Source organism: Peromyscus maniculatus, chromosome 18 (assembly GCF_049852395.1).
Source record: "Peromyscus maniculatus bairdii isolate BWxNUB_F1_BW_parent chromosome 18, HU_Pman_BW_mat_3.1, whole genome shotgun sequence".
Classification (NCBI taxonomy): domain Eukaryota; kingdom Metazoa; phylum Chordata; class Mammalia; order Rodentia; family Cricetidae; genus Peromyscus; species Peromyscus maniculatus.
In genome coordinates this window covers 42205301-42218617 of record NC_134869.1, presented here as the reverse complement: position 1 = coordinate 42218617, position 13317 = coordinate 42205301, and the positions used below count along the sequence as shown (strand labels likewise).

At 49.4% G+C, this 13317-nt stretch overlaps 2 protein-coding genes across 5 annotated transcripts in view; both read left to right on the top strand.

The window, feature by feature from the left end:
• The first annotated feature begins 17 nt into the window (after nucleotides 1–17).
• On the top strand, nucleotides 18–4439 carry Cnpy2 (canopy FGF signaling regulator 2). 3 transcript variants are annotated; one of them, XM_006987344.4, is made up of 6 exons: nucleotides 18–156; nucleotides 738–850; nucleotides 960–1075; nucleotides 3314–3517; nucleotides 3753–3849; nucleotides 4272–4439. In XM_006987344.4, the coding sequence occupies exons 2-6, from the start codon at nucleotides 763–765 to the stop codon at nucleotides 4313–4315; spliced, it is 549 nt and encodes a 182-aa protein (XP_006987406.3). In that variant the 5' UTR covers nucleotides 18–156; nucleotides 738–762; the 3' UTR covers nucleotides 4316–4439. The 3 variants fall into 3 exon arrangements, with proteins under 3 accessions (XP_006987406.3, XP_076410125.1, XP_042119463.2); XM_076554010.1 differs by having other exon boundaries at nucleotides 74–201; XM_042263529.2 differs by having other exon boundaries at nucleotides 107–241.
• Nucleotides 4440–4579: 140 nt separating this feature from the next.
• Nucleotides 4580–13317, top strand: part of Cs (citrate synthase) — a 29808-nt gene continuing 21070 nt past the window's right edge. The window contains exon 1 of one of the 2 annotated variants that reach the window (XM_076554007.1): nucleotides 4580–4938. Coding sequence is in view for 1 of the 2 variants with exons in the window: in XM_076554006.1 (XP_076410121.1) it covers nucleotides 12842–12883 (42 nt within the window). In the remaining variant the exon portion in view is untranslated. Of the gene's footprint in view, nucleotides 4939–12408; nucleotides 12884–13317 lie in introns of those variants that run through there. The other variant, XM_076554006.1, reaches the window with a different exon arrangement.

The window sequence follows — 13317 nt, the reverse complement described above, 5'->3', positions numbered from 1 at the left end:
CGGGTCCCTGCTCAGCTGCCTAGTTAGCTGCGGACGGCTGGGCAGGCGGTCCCCGGCCACCCTGAGCCCGGCGGGCGGGCGGGCGGGCGCGGGAGCAGCCGGGACAGCCTCGCTCCTCCCAGGCAGCTGCTAGGGTCGGGAGCCACGGAAGACAAAGTGAGAGTCCGGCGGCTTCCCAGGGCCTGGGCCACGGCGGCGGAGGTGGGGCAGATGCGAGCGCAGAGGCTCCGGGCGCACTGAGGTTGGGAACGGAGCCGAGCGGCCGCGGTGGCGGAGGCCAACTTGGGACAGGGGCTGGTCTGCACGGGAACGCTCACATCTGGAACACCTGGCCCACACAGGCCCTCGTGGAGGGCTCTCGCCGGCCTCGTGGCCTGACTGACGTTTCCTTGTTGGTAGCCTCCCCTTTTCTGCCCGCCACCCTCGCATGATTGATGATCTGCATCCCACGGCTACTGCATAGCTCTGTGAGGTCTCAAGTCCAGTGCTAAAATATTAATGACCAGGCCGTCACCTGTGGAGGACAGAGTCTCTGAGTCCCAGTCTTGAGTTCTCAGTTCCCATCCCCTCACCCCCCAACCCCGGGGAACTCCAGTCCCTCGGGCATTTGTACCTTGGCCTGTTCTTGGATAATAGAATCAGTCACACTGAGGCCTTGCAAGGCCTTGGGATGAAGGGTGGCGGGCCAGGGGAAAACGGATCTCCTCACACTGTGTTCTATTTCCACACGAATCCAGGTGGAGCGACCCCGTTACGCCAAAGATGAAAGGCTGGGGTTGGCTGGCCCTGCTTTTGGGGGTCCTGCTGGGGACAGCCTGGGCTCGAAGGAGCCAGGATCTACACTGTGGAGGTAAAGGCATAAAGACCAGGAGGAGTGGGAGGTGTAAGATCCAAAGCGTGGAACAAGGGTGGATGTGAATCCCTGGGTTGACCCCGTTCTCTCCCATCCCCACCCCCAGCTTGCAGGGCTCTGGTGGATGAATTAGAGTGGGAAATTGCCAAGGTGGACCCCAAGAAGACCATTCAGATGGGATCCTTCCGAATCAATCCAGATGGCAGCCAGTCAGTTGTGGAGGTAACTTACTGCTCCCCCCAAATAAAGGAGCTCACCCAGGCTTGGACTAGGAACTTGGTTTAGTTCGGAAGGGAAGAAAACAGGCGGCATATGACCTGTAATAATCCCAGCACTCAGAGGCTGAAGCAGAAGAATCTCTCTGAGTTCCTGGCTAGTCTGGACCACAGAATTAGATACTGCCTTCAAAGAGAAAAGAAAGAAACAAACAGAAACCAGCTGGAACAATTCTGTGTCTGAAGGATTGGGCTCTAAGCCAGGTATGGTATTGCATGCCGGTAATCCCAGTACTGGGAAGTAGAAACAGGATGATCAGGTGTTCAAGGCCAGCCTGGACTACTTGAGACCATGCCTCACAAACGGCTTATTGGAAGAGGCTGGAGGCTCATAACCTGCGTACTTCCTGGCCCCGAACCTCAATTCATTGTTTCTGCTGTCGGAGTTAGCAGAGGACGGAACTTGATCTGCCCCCTTCTCCACATCCCGATGTCATAAGACTCTTGCTTCTCTAGAGCAGTACAGTATACATACATTCATTTAAAAAGAACAAAGGGGCTTTTCTGGCTGAGAGTGACGTTCAGATGCAGAGTGCTAGCCTAGCATGCACAAAGCCTTGGGTTCGGTCCCTACTATCCCATAAACGCAGCATGCTGATACTCACTGGTAATCTCTGCATGCACTCCTTGGAGTCTTCCTTGGAGCCAGAGAGATGGTTGGTGGTTAGGAGCATTTGCTGCTGTCCAGGGCTTGGTTCAGACACCAGCATCCAAGTGGTGCTTCATAGCATCCTCTTCTGAGAAGGGTACTAGGCACGAAACACTCGTATACATAAAATCAAAATCTTTTAAAAAAAGATTTGTATTCAAGAAATTTATATTAGTTAGAAACATAAGACATACATACACAGGGGCTAGAGAGTATTGTGGCTCAGAGGTTAAGAGCACTGACTGCTCTTCCAGAGGTCCTGAGTTCAATTCCCAGCACCCACATGGTGGCTCACAACCATCTGTAATGAGATCTGTTTCCCTCTTCTGGCTTGAAGGGACACATGGAAGCAGAACACTGTATACATACATACATACATACATAAATAAATAAATCTTTTTTTAAAAAAATCTATTCTTGAGGGATGGAGTTTAAAAAAAAAAATCACTAGTTTCTCTTCCAGAGGACCGGGGTTCAATTCCTAGCACACACATGGCAGCTCACAACTGTCTATCACTTCAGCTCCAGGAGTTCTGACACCCTCACACGGATACACATGCAGGCAAAACACCAGTGCACATGTATACATACAAAAAAAGACACACACACACACAAAGCTATACCTAGTGATATACGAGGAGACATTCTTTCTTAAACGATTTATTCTGTTCTTAGTATATGTGCATTGCCTGCACGTATGTCTGTGTGGGAGTCTCGGATCCCCAGGAACTGGAGTTACAGTTATGAGTTGTCCTGTGGGTGCTGGCAATTGGACCCAGGTCCTCTGGAAGAGCAACCAGTGCCCTTCACCACTGAGCCACCTCTCCAGGCCCTACAAGGAAACATTCTTGTGAAGTGAGTTGATGTGCTATCATTAGAACCCTATACCGCCTCTTTCATTTGTGTTCACTTTTTTGTTTTTGTTTTTTTGAGACCAGTTCTCACTCTGTAGTCCTGGCTGTCCTGGAACTCGCTCTGTAACCAGGCTGGCCTCGAACTCACAGAGGTCCAGCTGGCTCTGCCTCCCAGGTGCTAGGATTAAAGGCGTGCGCCACCACCGCCTGGCCCCGGCTAATTTATTTTAATAAATAATAAATACCTACGTCCACAAGAACTAAGGAAGTTCGCAGGAAAAAAAAAACATAGTTGATTATAGTTAAAATGGTTTCTGCCTATAATTTGAAGTTAATGGTGCCTGTCTTATTTCTTGGGATTTTACAGTCAGCTAAAATAATAATGTACATTTGCCCCGAGTGGTGGCTCACTCGTTTACTCCCAGCACTTGGGAGACAGAGGCAGGTGGATCTCTGTGAGTTCAAGGCCAACCAAGGCTGCAGGGTGAGGCCCTGTTCCAAAAGACAAACAAAATATGTACATGTGAAAGTAATTTGAGAGGAGGGAAGGACAGTGGACAGACTCTGAAACCATAACAGACTGGTATTAGTTGTTTGAGCTAGCTTTGAAAGAAAAAGTACGTGTACAAATGACTAATGCGTGAGGTCGAAGGGGGTGACCTAAGGCTGAGTACATTTCTAGGTGCCTTATGCCCGCTCAGAGGCCCACCTCACAGAGCTGCTTGAGGAGGTGTGTGACCGCATGAAGGAGTACGGGGAACAGATCGACCCTTCCACCCACCGCAAGAACTACGTACGCGTTGTGAGCCGGAGTGGAGAATCCAGTGAACTAGACCTGCAGGGCATCCGAATCGATTCCGATATCAGCGGCACCCTCAAGTTTGCGGTGAGTTGTGGCCGCGAGTACCTGGTTCTTGGGAACTAAATAGGGGCTGTTGGGCCTAAGTTGGGGGGGTCGGCGGCAGATGGGGCGCTGCGCGTCTGTAATTCCGGCACTCAAGAGGCAGAGGTAGGAGATGAGGCTAGCCTGGGCTACATACATTATGCAGCCAGGCCAGCGGGGGCTGTGTGATAAGCCCGCGTCGGCGCCCCGTGTCAGCTGGCTCCCCCTTGCCTGACAGTGTGAGAGTATCGTGGAAGAGTACGAAGATGAGCTTATCGAGTTCTTTTCCCGGGAGGCGGACAACGTCAAGGACAAGCTGTGCAGTAAGCGGACCGGTAAGCCACGCCCCCTCGCTTCCTGTGCTGGCGGGCCCCCGCCCTTACCGTGCAGGACGGTGTGCTCTCACACTCAGACCTGATGGATGCCCCACCGCTGGCCTCCACTCCCTTCGCCTTAGGGGTTGGAGTCATCTTTATCCAGTCGCTACCCATCAGCTTTCAGATACGGGTCTCCGTTAGGTACCGGAGAGAGCAGCGGGGATAACTGGTCATCTGTGAGCATGTGCTTGGAAGAACGGTGGTGGGTGTCAGTTTGGCTTAGGATGTTTTCTTGAGAGGGGTGTGAGAAAGAGAGAGAGACAGAGAGAGAGACAGAGACAGAGACAGAGACAGAGACAGAGAGACAGACAGAGAGACAGAGAGACAGAGACAGAGAGAGAGAGAGGCCATTCCCTTCACGCTGTTGTGCGCTGTTGCAGATCTGTGTGACCACGCCCTGCACACATCACACGATGAACTGTGAATCACTGGGAGCAGCGTAGACCACCCTGATGGAGCGCCCCCAGGAGGGGACGATGGCGGCGGCGGCGTTGCCTTTTCTATTCTGTTTTTATGGAAATGAACTGAAAAAACGTCTGAAACCGAAAGTACAAACTGTGTTGTCTTTTTATGCCCAGATTCAGCCTTCACGTTAGGTGTGGAGGCTGGGGGTGGCAGACAGGAAGAAAATGGAGGGTAGAGTTTGGGGCTGGCACAGCATACAGTTAGGCCCTGTAATTCTCGGTCGTCTGGGGTCCTGTCCCACCTATGAACCATAGGTGACTATTTGCTCAGCAGGTACTTAGTATTATGTATTGGCATAGTACATATGCCAATACTCTGGCATAGTGAAGAAAAGAGAAACCACTGTGTGAGCGGAGGAACATAAGTGGCCAGTGTAAGACTCTAGGAAGTCCTTGCATTTGGACTCAGAAAACATTAAAGGTGGAAGTTTGGAATTCGTCTAGAAGGAAATAATGGAGATGCATTATTCTTCCCTCTGCCCTTCCAGATGGAGGGACCAGCAAGAGCAGAGACAGGAAGGGGAAAATGGATGTGACCAGCTCAGCTGAAAAATAAGGGCTTTATCAAATAGGGACAGCCGAGGTAAGGAGCGTGGCTTATTGGAAGACCTTACTTGCTGGCCCTAAGTTCTGTGTTTAGTGCACACAGCAGCAATTAAAGTGTATCTTTTGCTTGAGATATAGCTCAGTGGTAAAATATTTGTCTAACCCGTGAACATCCCTGGTTTTGATACACTGATTAAAAACAAACAAAAAACTAGACCAGGTATGGTAGGGCACACCTCGAGTCCCAGCACCTGTGAGGCTGAGGCAGGAGGATTCCACATTTGAGGCCAGCTTTGGCTACCTAGTAAGGCCCTGTTTCAAAAGCACTCTCCCCACTTCACTGGAGGGATGGCGGAGCGGTTAAGAACAGTAGTGCTGCTCTTTCAGAGGTCACAGGTTCAATTCCCAGCACCCACATGGCAGTTGACAACCATCTGTAACTCCAGTTCCAGGTCTGATGCTCTCTACTGGTCTCTTTGGGCACCAGGTGTACAAGTGGTACACAGAAAAACATTCAGACAAAACATCCACACACAGAAACCCTACCCACCGTCAAAGATTTTATCCTCATGTATCGCAAGCCACTGATAATCTAGTAGACCATTCTGCCCTGGACATAGTGTTGAAAATCTAGGATATCTGCCTTTTGAAACTTCTTCAACACCTGATGTTGAGATATTTCAGAGTTTAGAAACATTCTTGTCTCAGGAATGCCTTAGGGCATCTGAATGAATAGTTCCATTCTTTTTTATTACTGTTGCTTTATGGAGCTGCGGTGGTGGGGGACACACACAGGGTTTTTTTTGTTTTTTAATTTTACATTTATTTTGTTTGTGGACTGTGTTTGGAGGTCAGAGGACGACTGTGTATGGGTCCAGAGATCAAATCCAGGTCTTCACACTTGGTGCCAAGCGCTTTTACCTGCTTAGCCGTATCGCCTCCCCCTCAGATTAAATGACAACTGCAACAGTTAACGCTGGGTGTGGTGCCACGCACTAGAATTCCCAGTGTTCGCAGAAACAAGGCAGGAGGGCAGCTGGGCTTCATAAACCTTGTCTCAAAACAAAACAAAATAAGAATAAAGCCAGGCATCGGCGGCGGGGGGCGCATGCCTTTAATCCCAGCACTCGGGAGGCAGCCTGGTCTACAGAGCGAGATCCAGGACAGGCGCCAAAACTACACAGAGAAACCCTGTCTCAAAAAACAAACAAGCAAAAAGAATAAAAGGGCTGGCAAGATGGCCCAGTGGGTGAAGGTGCTTGCTGCCAAGACTGACCTGAGCTCCATCCCCAGATCCCACTTGGTAGGAGAGAACTGACTCCCCCAGATTGTCCTCTGACCTCCATGTGTACACTTCGGCCAAAGTACACGTACACAGTAGATAGTACATACCTTTCTAAAAGTTACAGCATTTCAGGATCTAAGGAGACCTTGGGCTAAGCATGATAGTACACAGTTGTGATGCTAACAGTCGGGAGGAGGGTTGCAAGTTCGAGGCCAGCCTGAGCACATGGTGAGGCCGCGTCTCAAAAGCAAAAGAACTTGAAGTTGATGTAGTTTACTTCTGCTCATTATACAGGTGAATAAAATGGGATCCAGAGAAGCCACAAATCCAAAAGTTCTCAATTTAGTAGTAAAACTGGGTCTAACTTTCCTGACTTCAGGCCGATCTAAAGTAGTTACAAAATACCTTTATTTTAATCTTAATTTTTATTTATTATTATTGAGACAGAGCCTTCCCATGTACCCCTGGCTGGCCCGAATTAAATTTGCTGTATACAACTTAAGTAAAACACAGCTCTCTGAACAGATGAAGATAGATTTATTCCCAGAACCTAATCAATATTTATCTGTATAATTCAGCTATCATTTGGCTTAAAAGGGCTTATTCGGAAATGTTATCATTTATACTATTTTCTACAGAGAAATTATTTTACTGTTTAAAATAACCCTGGACTTTTACATTGTAACCTGTTTTTATGTTAAAAAAAAACAAAAAAACAACAAACTTATATACAAAACATAAAAATGAACTCTTTTTTTTTTTTTCTAGATGTATTTATTTATTACATATACAGTCTGCATGTGTCCCTGCAGGCCAGATAAGGGCACCAGATCTCATTACAGCTGGTTGTGAGCCACCATGTGGTTGCTGGGAATTGAACTCAGGGCCTCTGGAAGAGCAGCCAGTGCTCTTAACCTCTGAGCCATCTCTCCAGCCCCAAAATGAACTCTTTAAAAAAAAAAAAAAGAAAGAAAGAAAGAAATGTATTCATGGTCAGGTGGTGGTGGTTCACGCCTTTAATCCCAGCAATGGGAGGCAGAGGCAGGGGGATTTCTGAGTTTGAGGCCAGTCTGATCTATAGAGGTAATTCTAGGACAGCTGGGGTACAGAGAAAACTTGTTGGGGGAGGGGGGGGCTATTGTATAGCAGAGTGGAGGGCAGAGGGCAACTTTGTGAGTCCCTTCCTTCCACCTTGACGTGGTTCTGGGAGTGGAGCTTTCTTTAACCTGCTGAGCCAGCCCCGAGCGTGAGTGTGCGCGCGTATGTGTGTGCACACCTGAAACTTATCTATAGACTAAGCTAACCTCAAACTCACATCCACCTGCCTCTGCCTCCCAAGTGCTGGAATTAAAGGAGTGTTCCACCATGCCCTGATGAGCCTGTATGTAGTCCTGGCTGTCCTGGAACTCACTCTGTAGACCAGGCTGGCCTCGAACTCACAGAGATCCACCTGCCTCTGCTTCCAGAGTGCTGGGATTAAAGGAGTGCACCACCACTGCCTGGCTAAGCCATATTCTTTTTTTTTGTTGTTGTTGTTTTGTTTTTGAGACAGGGTTTCTCTGTGTAGCTTTGGAGCCTCACAGAGATTCACCTGGCTCTGCCTCCTGAGTGCTGGGATTAAAGGCGTGCATCACCATTATCCAGCTGCCTATATTCTTAATCTTGCAAATCAAGTTATATTTTAGGCCTTAGATGCCTTCTCATTTATTTATCAGTAGTATTTTAGAGCTTCAATAGATATTTCCAAAAGACAGAGTCTGGATGCAAACAGATTTTCTTATATGAAAGAAAAGTCCTGGGCTAGATAGGTGGCCCGGTAGTTTGGATCACTGGTTCCCAGCACCCACGTGGGGGCTCACAGCTGTCTAACTCTAGTTTCCGAGGATCTGATGCCCTCTTCTGACTTACATGGGCACTAGACACTCCTGTGGCTCAGAAGGAAGATGGAGTCCTTCAGCAGTATCACCCAGTGTCCCCTGCCTGTCATCCAGCCAATGTAGAGATGGAGGTGGGCGGAGAACTTGAAACTATGAGTTGGAAACCGACCTATGTAATGAAACAAAATCCCACTAGAGAAAAGTCTTTCCTGGCAAGTGGTACAACTGTAGCCTGTCACCCTATCACTTGGGAGGGGGAGGCAGGAAGATCTCAAGTTCAAGATCAGCCTGTGCTATATAGGGTAGAATCCTGTCCAGAAAACAAACAATATTTTAAAGGAGATCAAGCCCAGGCCTCTGCCCGTGCTAAGCTAGTGATCTGCTGTTGAGCTCTAGATGTCCTGCCTAGAACTTTTTGCTGTTAAAAAAAAACAGCATGGCCGGGCGGTGGTGGCGCACGCCTTTAACCCCAGCACTCGGGAGGCAGAGGCAGGCAGATCTCTGTGAGTTCGAGGCCAGCCTGGGCTACAAGCGAGATCCAGGAAAGGCGCAAAGCTACACAGAGAAACCCTGTCTCGGAAAAAAAAAAACAAAAAAAAACCAGCAGAAACAAGGTTCTGTATTACGATTCTTGTAGTTTGTGTGAGGCAAGGCTGATCTGGTGCTCCCTGTGTAGCCAGACCCGCCCTGTCACTGACTTGCAAGTTCTGGGATTATAACCATGTGCTGCCATGTTGGACAGGGTTGAATAGCCTGGGGAAGGAAACATACATTACGTGTTCAGTCCCACAAAACCCAGCATATTTTCCTTAATTGTGTGTGTGTGTGTGTGTGTGTGTGTGTGTGTGTGTGTGTGTGTGTGTGTGGTTATACAGTGCTAGTGTTAGCTGTCTTGGATTCTATGTAACCCAGGCTGGTGTTTATCTCTAGTCCTCCTGCTTCAGCCTCCTAAATGATGAAATTACATATACATGCCATTGAGACCAGCATGCTTTCATTTGATCTTGGTAACTCTAGTTTTGAAGAAGGAAGCTCAGAGAGGTTAAGTGGTCTTTCTAGTCAGTGAGGAAGCAAGACTCCACCGCCTAGGATCATCTTAGCCAGGGATCTTCTGCTACACCTCACTTTATGAAGCAGAGTCTCCTCGTCATCTCTAATAGTTCTGTAAAAGGAAAAGAGGTGTTTGGAAATGACCTCCACGTTGGAACTCGTGTGTTCTGAGTTCTGATAGTCAGTAGTAGAAAAGCATTACACCCTCTGATCATTTTTCCAGACATCAGTTTTGAGGATGACGGAGGAGGATCCTGAGTTCAAGGCCGAATTGTCTAAAAGATGTGGCCTGTTGTAGAGCTGGTAGGGTAGGACTTGCCAGTTGTCCCAGCTGTTTGGGAAGCTGAGGCAGAAGGATTGCTTGAGCCTAGGAATTTGAAGCCAGCCTGAGCAATAGTATTGATCCCTACCATTACAGGAAGATGGCGTCTGTCTTATTCACCTCAGTCATTTTTTTTTTTTATCATCTTGTATATGTGCTAGGGTGGGTGTCTCCAGTTATATAGATCAGTTATGGTTGTGCAAAGGTTTTTACAGATGGGTGAGACTGCATAGTTCTTATCTTTTAAAGTATCTTTATAGCAAGGCACATTCTGCTGATGTCTCCGGGACACCACTGACGATCCCTGGGACTAGGGTGTGGCTCCAAGGTAGAACATGCCTTCTATGCAGGGTGCCTTGGATTTGATCCCCAGCACCTAGGAAAGCCCGGCAGATAGACATGGGCTCTGGAATGAGACTGACTTGAGTCTGAATTCTAGCTAAGGCCAATTATGAGCAATGGCCCTTGGCAAGATATTTTATCTGAGTTTCCTCCTCTTTAAAGGTACTATTACTACATATTCTAGAGTTGTAAGGATTAATTAAGGTGACTCATGTACTATAATTAGATAGGAACTTGAAGTGTAAGCACTAAAGACATCTTAGCTTTTGTCAGCTGGGCACGGTAGTGCATGGCCATGACCCTAGCTACTCCAGTGGCTGAGATAGGAAGATCAGGAGTTCTAGGCCTACCTGGGCAATTCCTTTGCCTCAAAGTAAATTTAATATTCCCTCTAGACAGAGTCTCATATACCCCAGGCTGTCCTTGAACATAAACTGTGTAACCAAAGATGACCTTGAACCCCAGATCTTCCTGCTTCCACCTCCCAGATGCTGGGATTATATACGTGTCCACCACTCCTGGCCTTTCAACGTTTTAAAAACAGGGCTTTGGTGGCTTAGAATATGTAAGACTCACAAAACCATGCACATGTTCTTGCACACACACACACACACACACACACACACACACACACACACACACACACACACACAGCAAGCTACTGTCTACTAAGTAAGGAAGTTTATTTTACCTATGGTAGACCGTTTTAAGAGGGTTCAAGAACTTGCACGCTCCCATTTGTTTTTGACCACCAGGGGGCACCATGGTCCCTGTGCCTCTTAAATCCTCCCAAGGTCACAATGATGTCAAGTCAGGGCCTTCTCCAATGCCCTTTCTTGTTCTCGCTCACTTGGTTATATTTGGACCTAGAATTCCCTTAGCTATTAGAATCATGGCCGTCGTAACTTTCCCACCCATGTTCAGAAAGAGACTCTGAGCTAGGGGTGTGGGTTAGTGTTTGAGTATTAATTAGTATAGTATGTTAAAAGCCACTTTTTTTTTTCCCGGTTTTTTGAGACAAGGTTTCTCTGCGTATCCTTGGCTGTGTTGGAATTCACTCAGTAGACCAGGCTGGCCTAGAACTCAAGAGATCCGCCTGGCTCTGCCTCCCGAATGCTGGGATTAAAGGCGTGTGCCACCACTGCCCTGCTTAGACGCTACATTTTTAATTCCAGAGACTGACACACAGACTCAGCTTCTGGGAGATTCCACTTATCCCCTTTCAGCTTTGGACTTTCACATTTACGTTATAACAGTGAATGTCAGGATCGGACAGCTTCAAATACATAAAATCTTGATGTTAAAATCCAGGACCCTACACCAAGGGAATTAAAATGGCACTACCCCCACATTCTCTCTGCAGTTGTTAAAACTCCAGTCACCGTCCCTTTGGTAGCCTCACCTGATGGGGACAGCCTCTTTTTCTTAGGGCACTGGAGTTCAGCCCTCTGATCTGCTAGCTAGTCTCTGTGGATAATTAACCAGGGGGAATGAGCCAGGCCAGACTATTCTGGGGTTATGAGGAAACCCTATGTGAGATGCTAAATTGGGAGCAAATATTGATCAGTGAAGCTTTGAAGTTTTTAGGGAGGTAGCTGGGGTCATTGCTTCTCCAGGGGTGTGGTTTCTCTAGATGAGATTTTCTCCTAGGAAATCTTCTGATTTCCAAGTCAGAAGAATACTGCTGGGCAGGTCTCAATCTGCCTATGAGAGAACTTGGAGAAATGAGGGTTTTCTTTCTCGTTTTCCAAGTCTAAGTCACGAAACTACATCCTCCATAAACAAGGACTATTGGCTTACATGCATTCTGAGACCTCTGCACTTTGTTACTGCCGTGTGGGAAGATGAAAGGATTGGATCGTTCACTTAGGGCTCTGGATTTATAGATAAGGTGCCCTAATCATTGGGTCAGTTTCTCTCCACCCTTAGGCCAATTACAACGACAGGATTAGGAAAGCACTGAAGTTCTGAGGTGTTCTACCCAGGGGGGGTGAAGAGCGATGTGTAAGATCATTTTAAATTCTTGTGTCATTTAGTGCAATGGTTTCTGGAGGAGCAGAGGATTAAGAGAGAGCCAGCCAAGTAGGAGAAGTGTCCTAGAGCCCTTTGGAAATACTGTGAATGATATGACAAAAACAGGGAGTGTCTAATGCCTGATCTTGGATGGACGGTAGATCTGCAGCCTGTGGCTAAATGTGAGGTGGACTGTCTCTGTGGGGTCGTATGAAGAATGACAAAGTAATAGTGCCCAGGATCCAAAGACTGGAAGATGCAGGCGCCTTCATATTAAGAGGGCCTTTGTAAGACTTAGATTCTGTGCAGTTCACAAACAGCACTAAATATTCAGGTTCCTGTTTTTGCTCTTCCCCACCCGGGGATGCGAGGGGTGGGGGGTCGATCTACAATACCAGGATTTCTGCTGTTCTCACATGGTCTCCATCAAGCAGCTAACTTTGGCATCATAGCCTGCTTTCCACATGATGTCACCTCCACGGCCATTGAAGTCATTAACCAAAGACATTCGCTAAGGGAGCATGCCAGGCGGGTGGGGGAATGCAGTGGTGAATTGCTGTGTGCTGTGACCTTCAAAAGTCGCGTGCTGGAGCTTTTATCTTTCGCATTCTCCGGAGAATCCGAAATGTGTTAAGGGCAAAAGGGAAAAGCCAAAGAAGGAAGTTAACTGAGTTCTCAGGCACATCCTAAGACACCTACGGCCCCCTCTCCGCCCACTCTTAATTAGCCTAATCCGCACGGCCCAATCCTCCCCGCCGTAACGTCTGTCAGAGGCTCAAGTCCCGCCCCTCCTCCGCCTCGGGCCAATGGCCGGGTCCGAGGCGACTCCCCCGAGAGGGGCGGGATCGGGTTTCGGGCAGTGGGCGGGGCCTCGCCGAGGACCCTGGGCTGGGCGCCTCCGCCGGTTCGTCTACCCTTCCCCTCGGCCGCCTCCTTTCAACCTTGTCCGCCGGTTGGCGCGGTCTCCGTCACAGCGGCGGCCGCTCCTGTCGTTAGCTGCGGCTCCTCTCCCTCCGTCCCCGCCCCACCAGGTCCCGGGGTCGGCCCAGCCATGGCTCTACTCACGGCGGCAGCCCGGCTCCTGGGAGCCAAGGTGAGCGGCGGAAAGGAGGGAAGCCGGCGCGCCGCCGCGGGGTGGGGCCGAGCCGGCCGCAGGCCCTCCGGCGCCCGGGCGCCCTCCGCGCCTTAAAGGGGCCCGGCGCTTGGCCGCCCGCCAGCCCTTCCTGGCGCTCCTAGGCCATGTGCGGCGCTGCCCTTCCTCCCGGCTCCCGGCCTGCAGCCCTCGGCCGCCCGGGCCCGGCCTGGCTGTCAGATCCCAGGTCGGCGGCCCGGGCCCGGCCTGGCTGTCAGATCCCAGGTCGGCGGCCCGGGCCCGGCCTGACAGTCAGATCCTAGGTGGGAGGGAGGGAGGGAGGGAGGGAGGGAGGGATGCGTGGTCCCGGCAGAAGGGCCGGGGAGGAGAGGTGTGGCGTGCCGCCGGAGCCAGGGGAAGAATTGTTTGCAGGGGGGTGAACCGAGGTGCTCACT

What these genes read in the sequence shown, in the direction of transcription:
- Cnpy2 (XM_006987344.4), top strand. Translation starts at nt 763, where the DNA reads ATGAAAGGCTGGGGTTGGCTGGCCCTGCTTTTGGGGGTCCTGCTGGGG. An exon ending in CCAGGATCTACACTGTGGAG is followed by an intron (nt 851 to 959) that starts GTAAAGGCATAA and finishes CCCCACCCCCAG; the next exon opens with CTTGCAGGGCTCTGGTGGAT. An exon ending in GCGGCACCCTCAAGTTTGCG is followed by an intron (nt 3,518 to 3,752) that starts GTGAGTTGTGGC and finishes CTTGCCTGACAG; the next exon opens with TGTGAGAGTATCGTGGAAGA.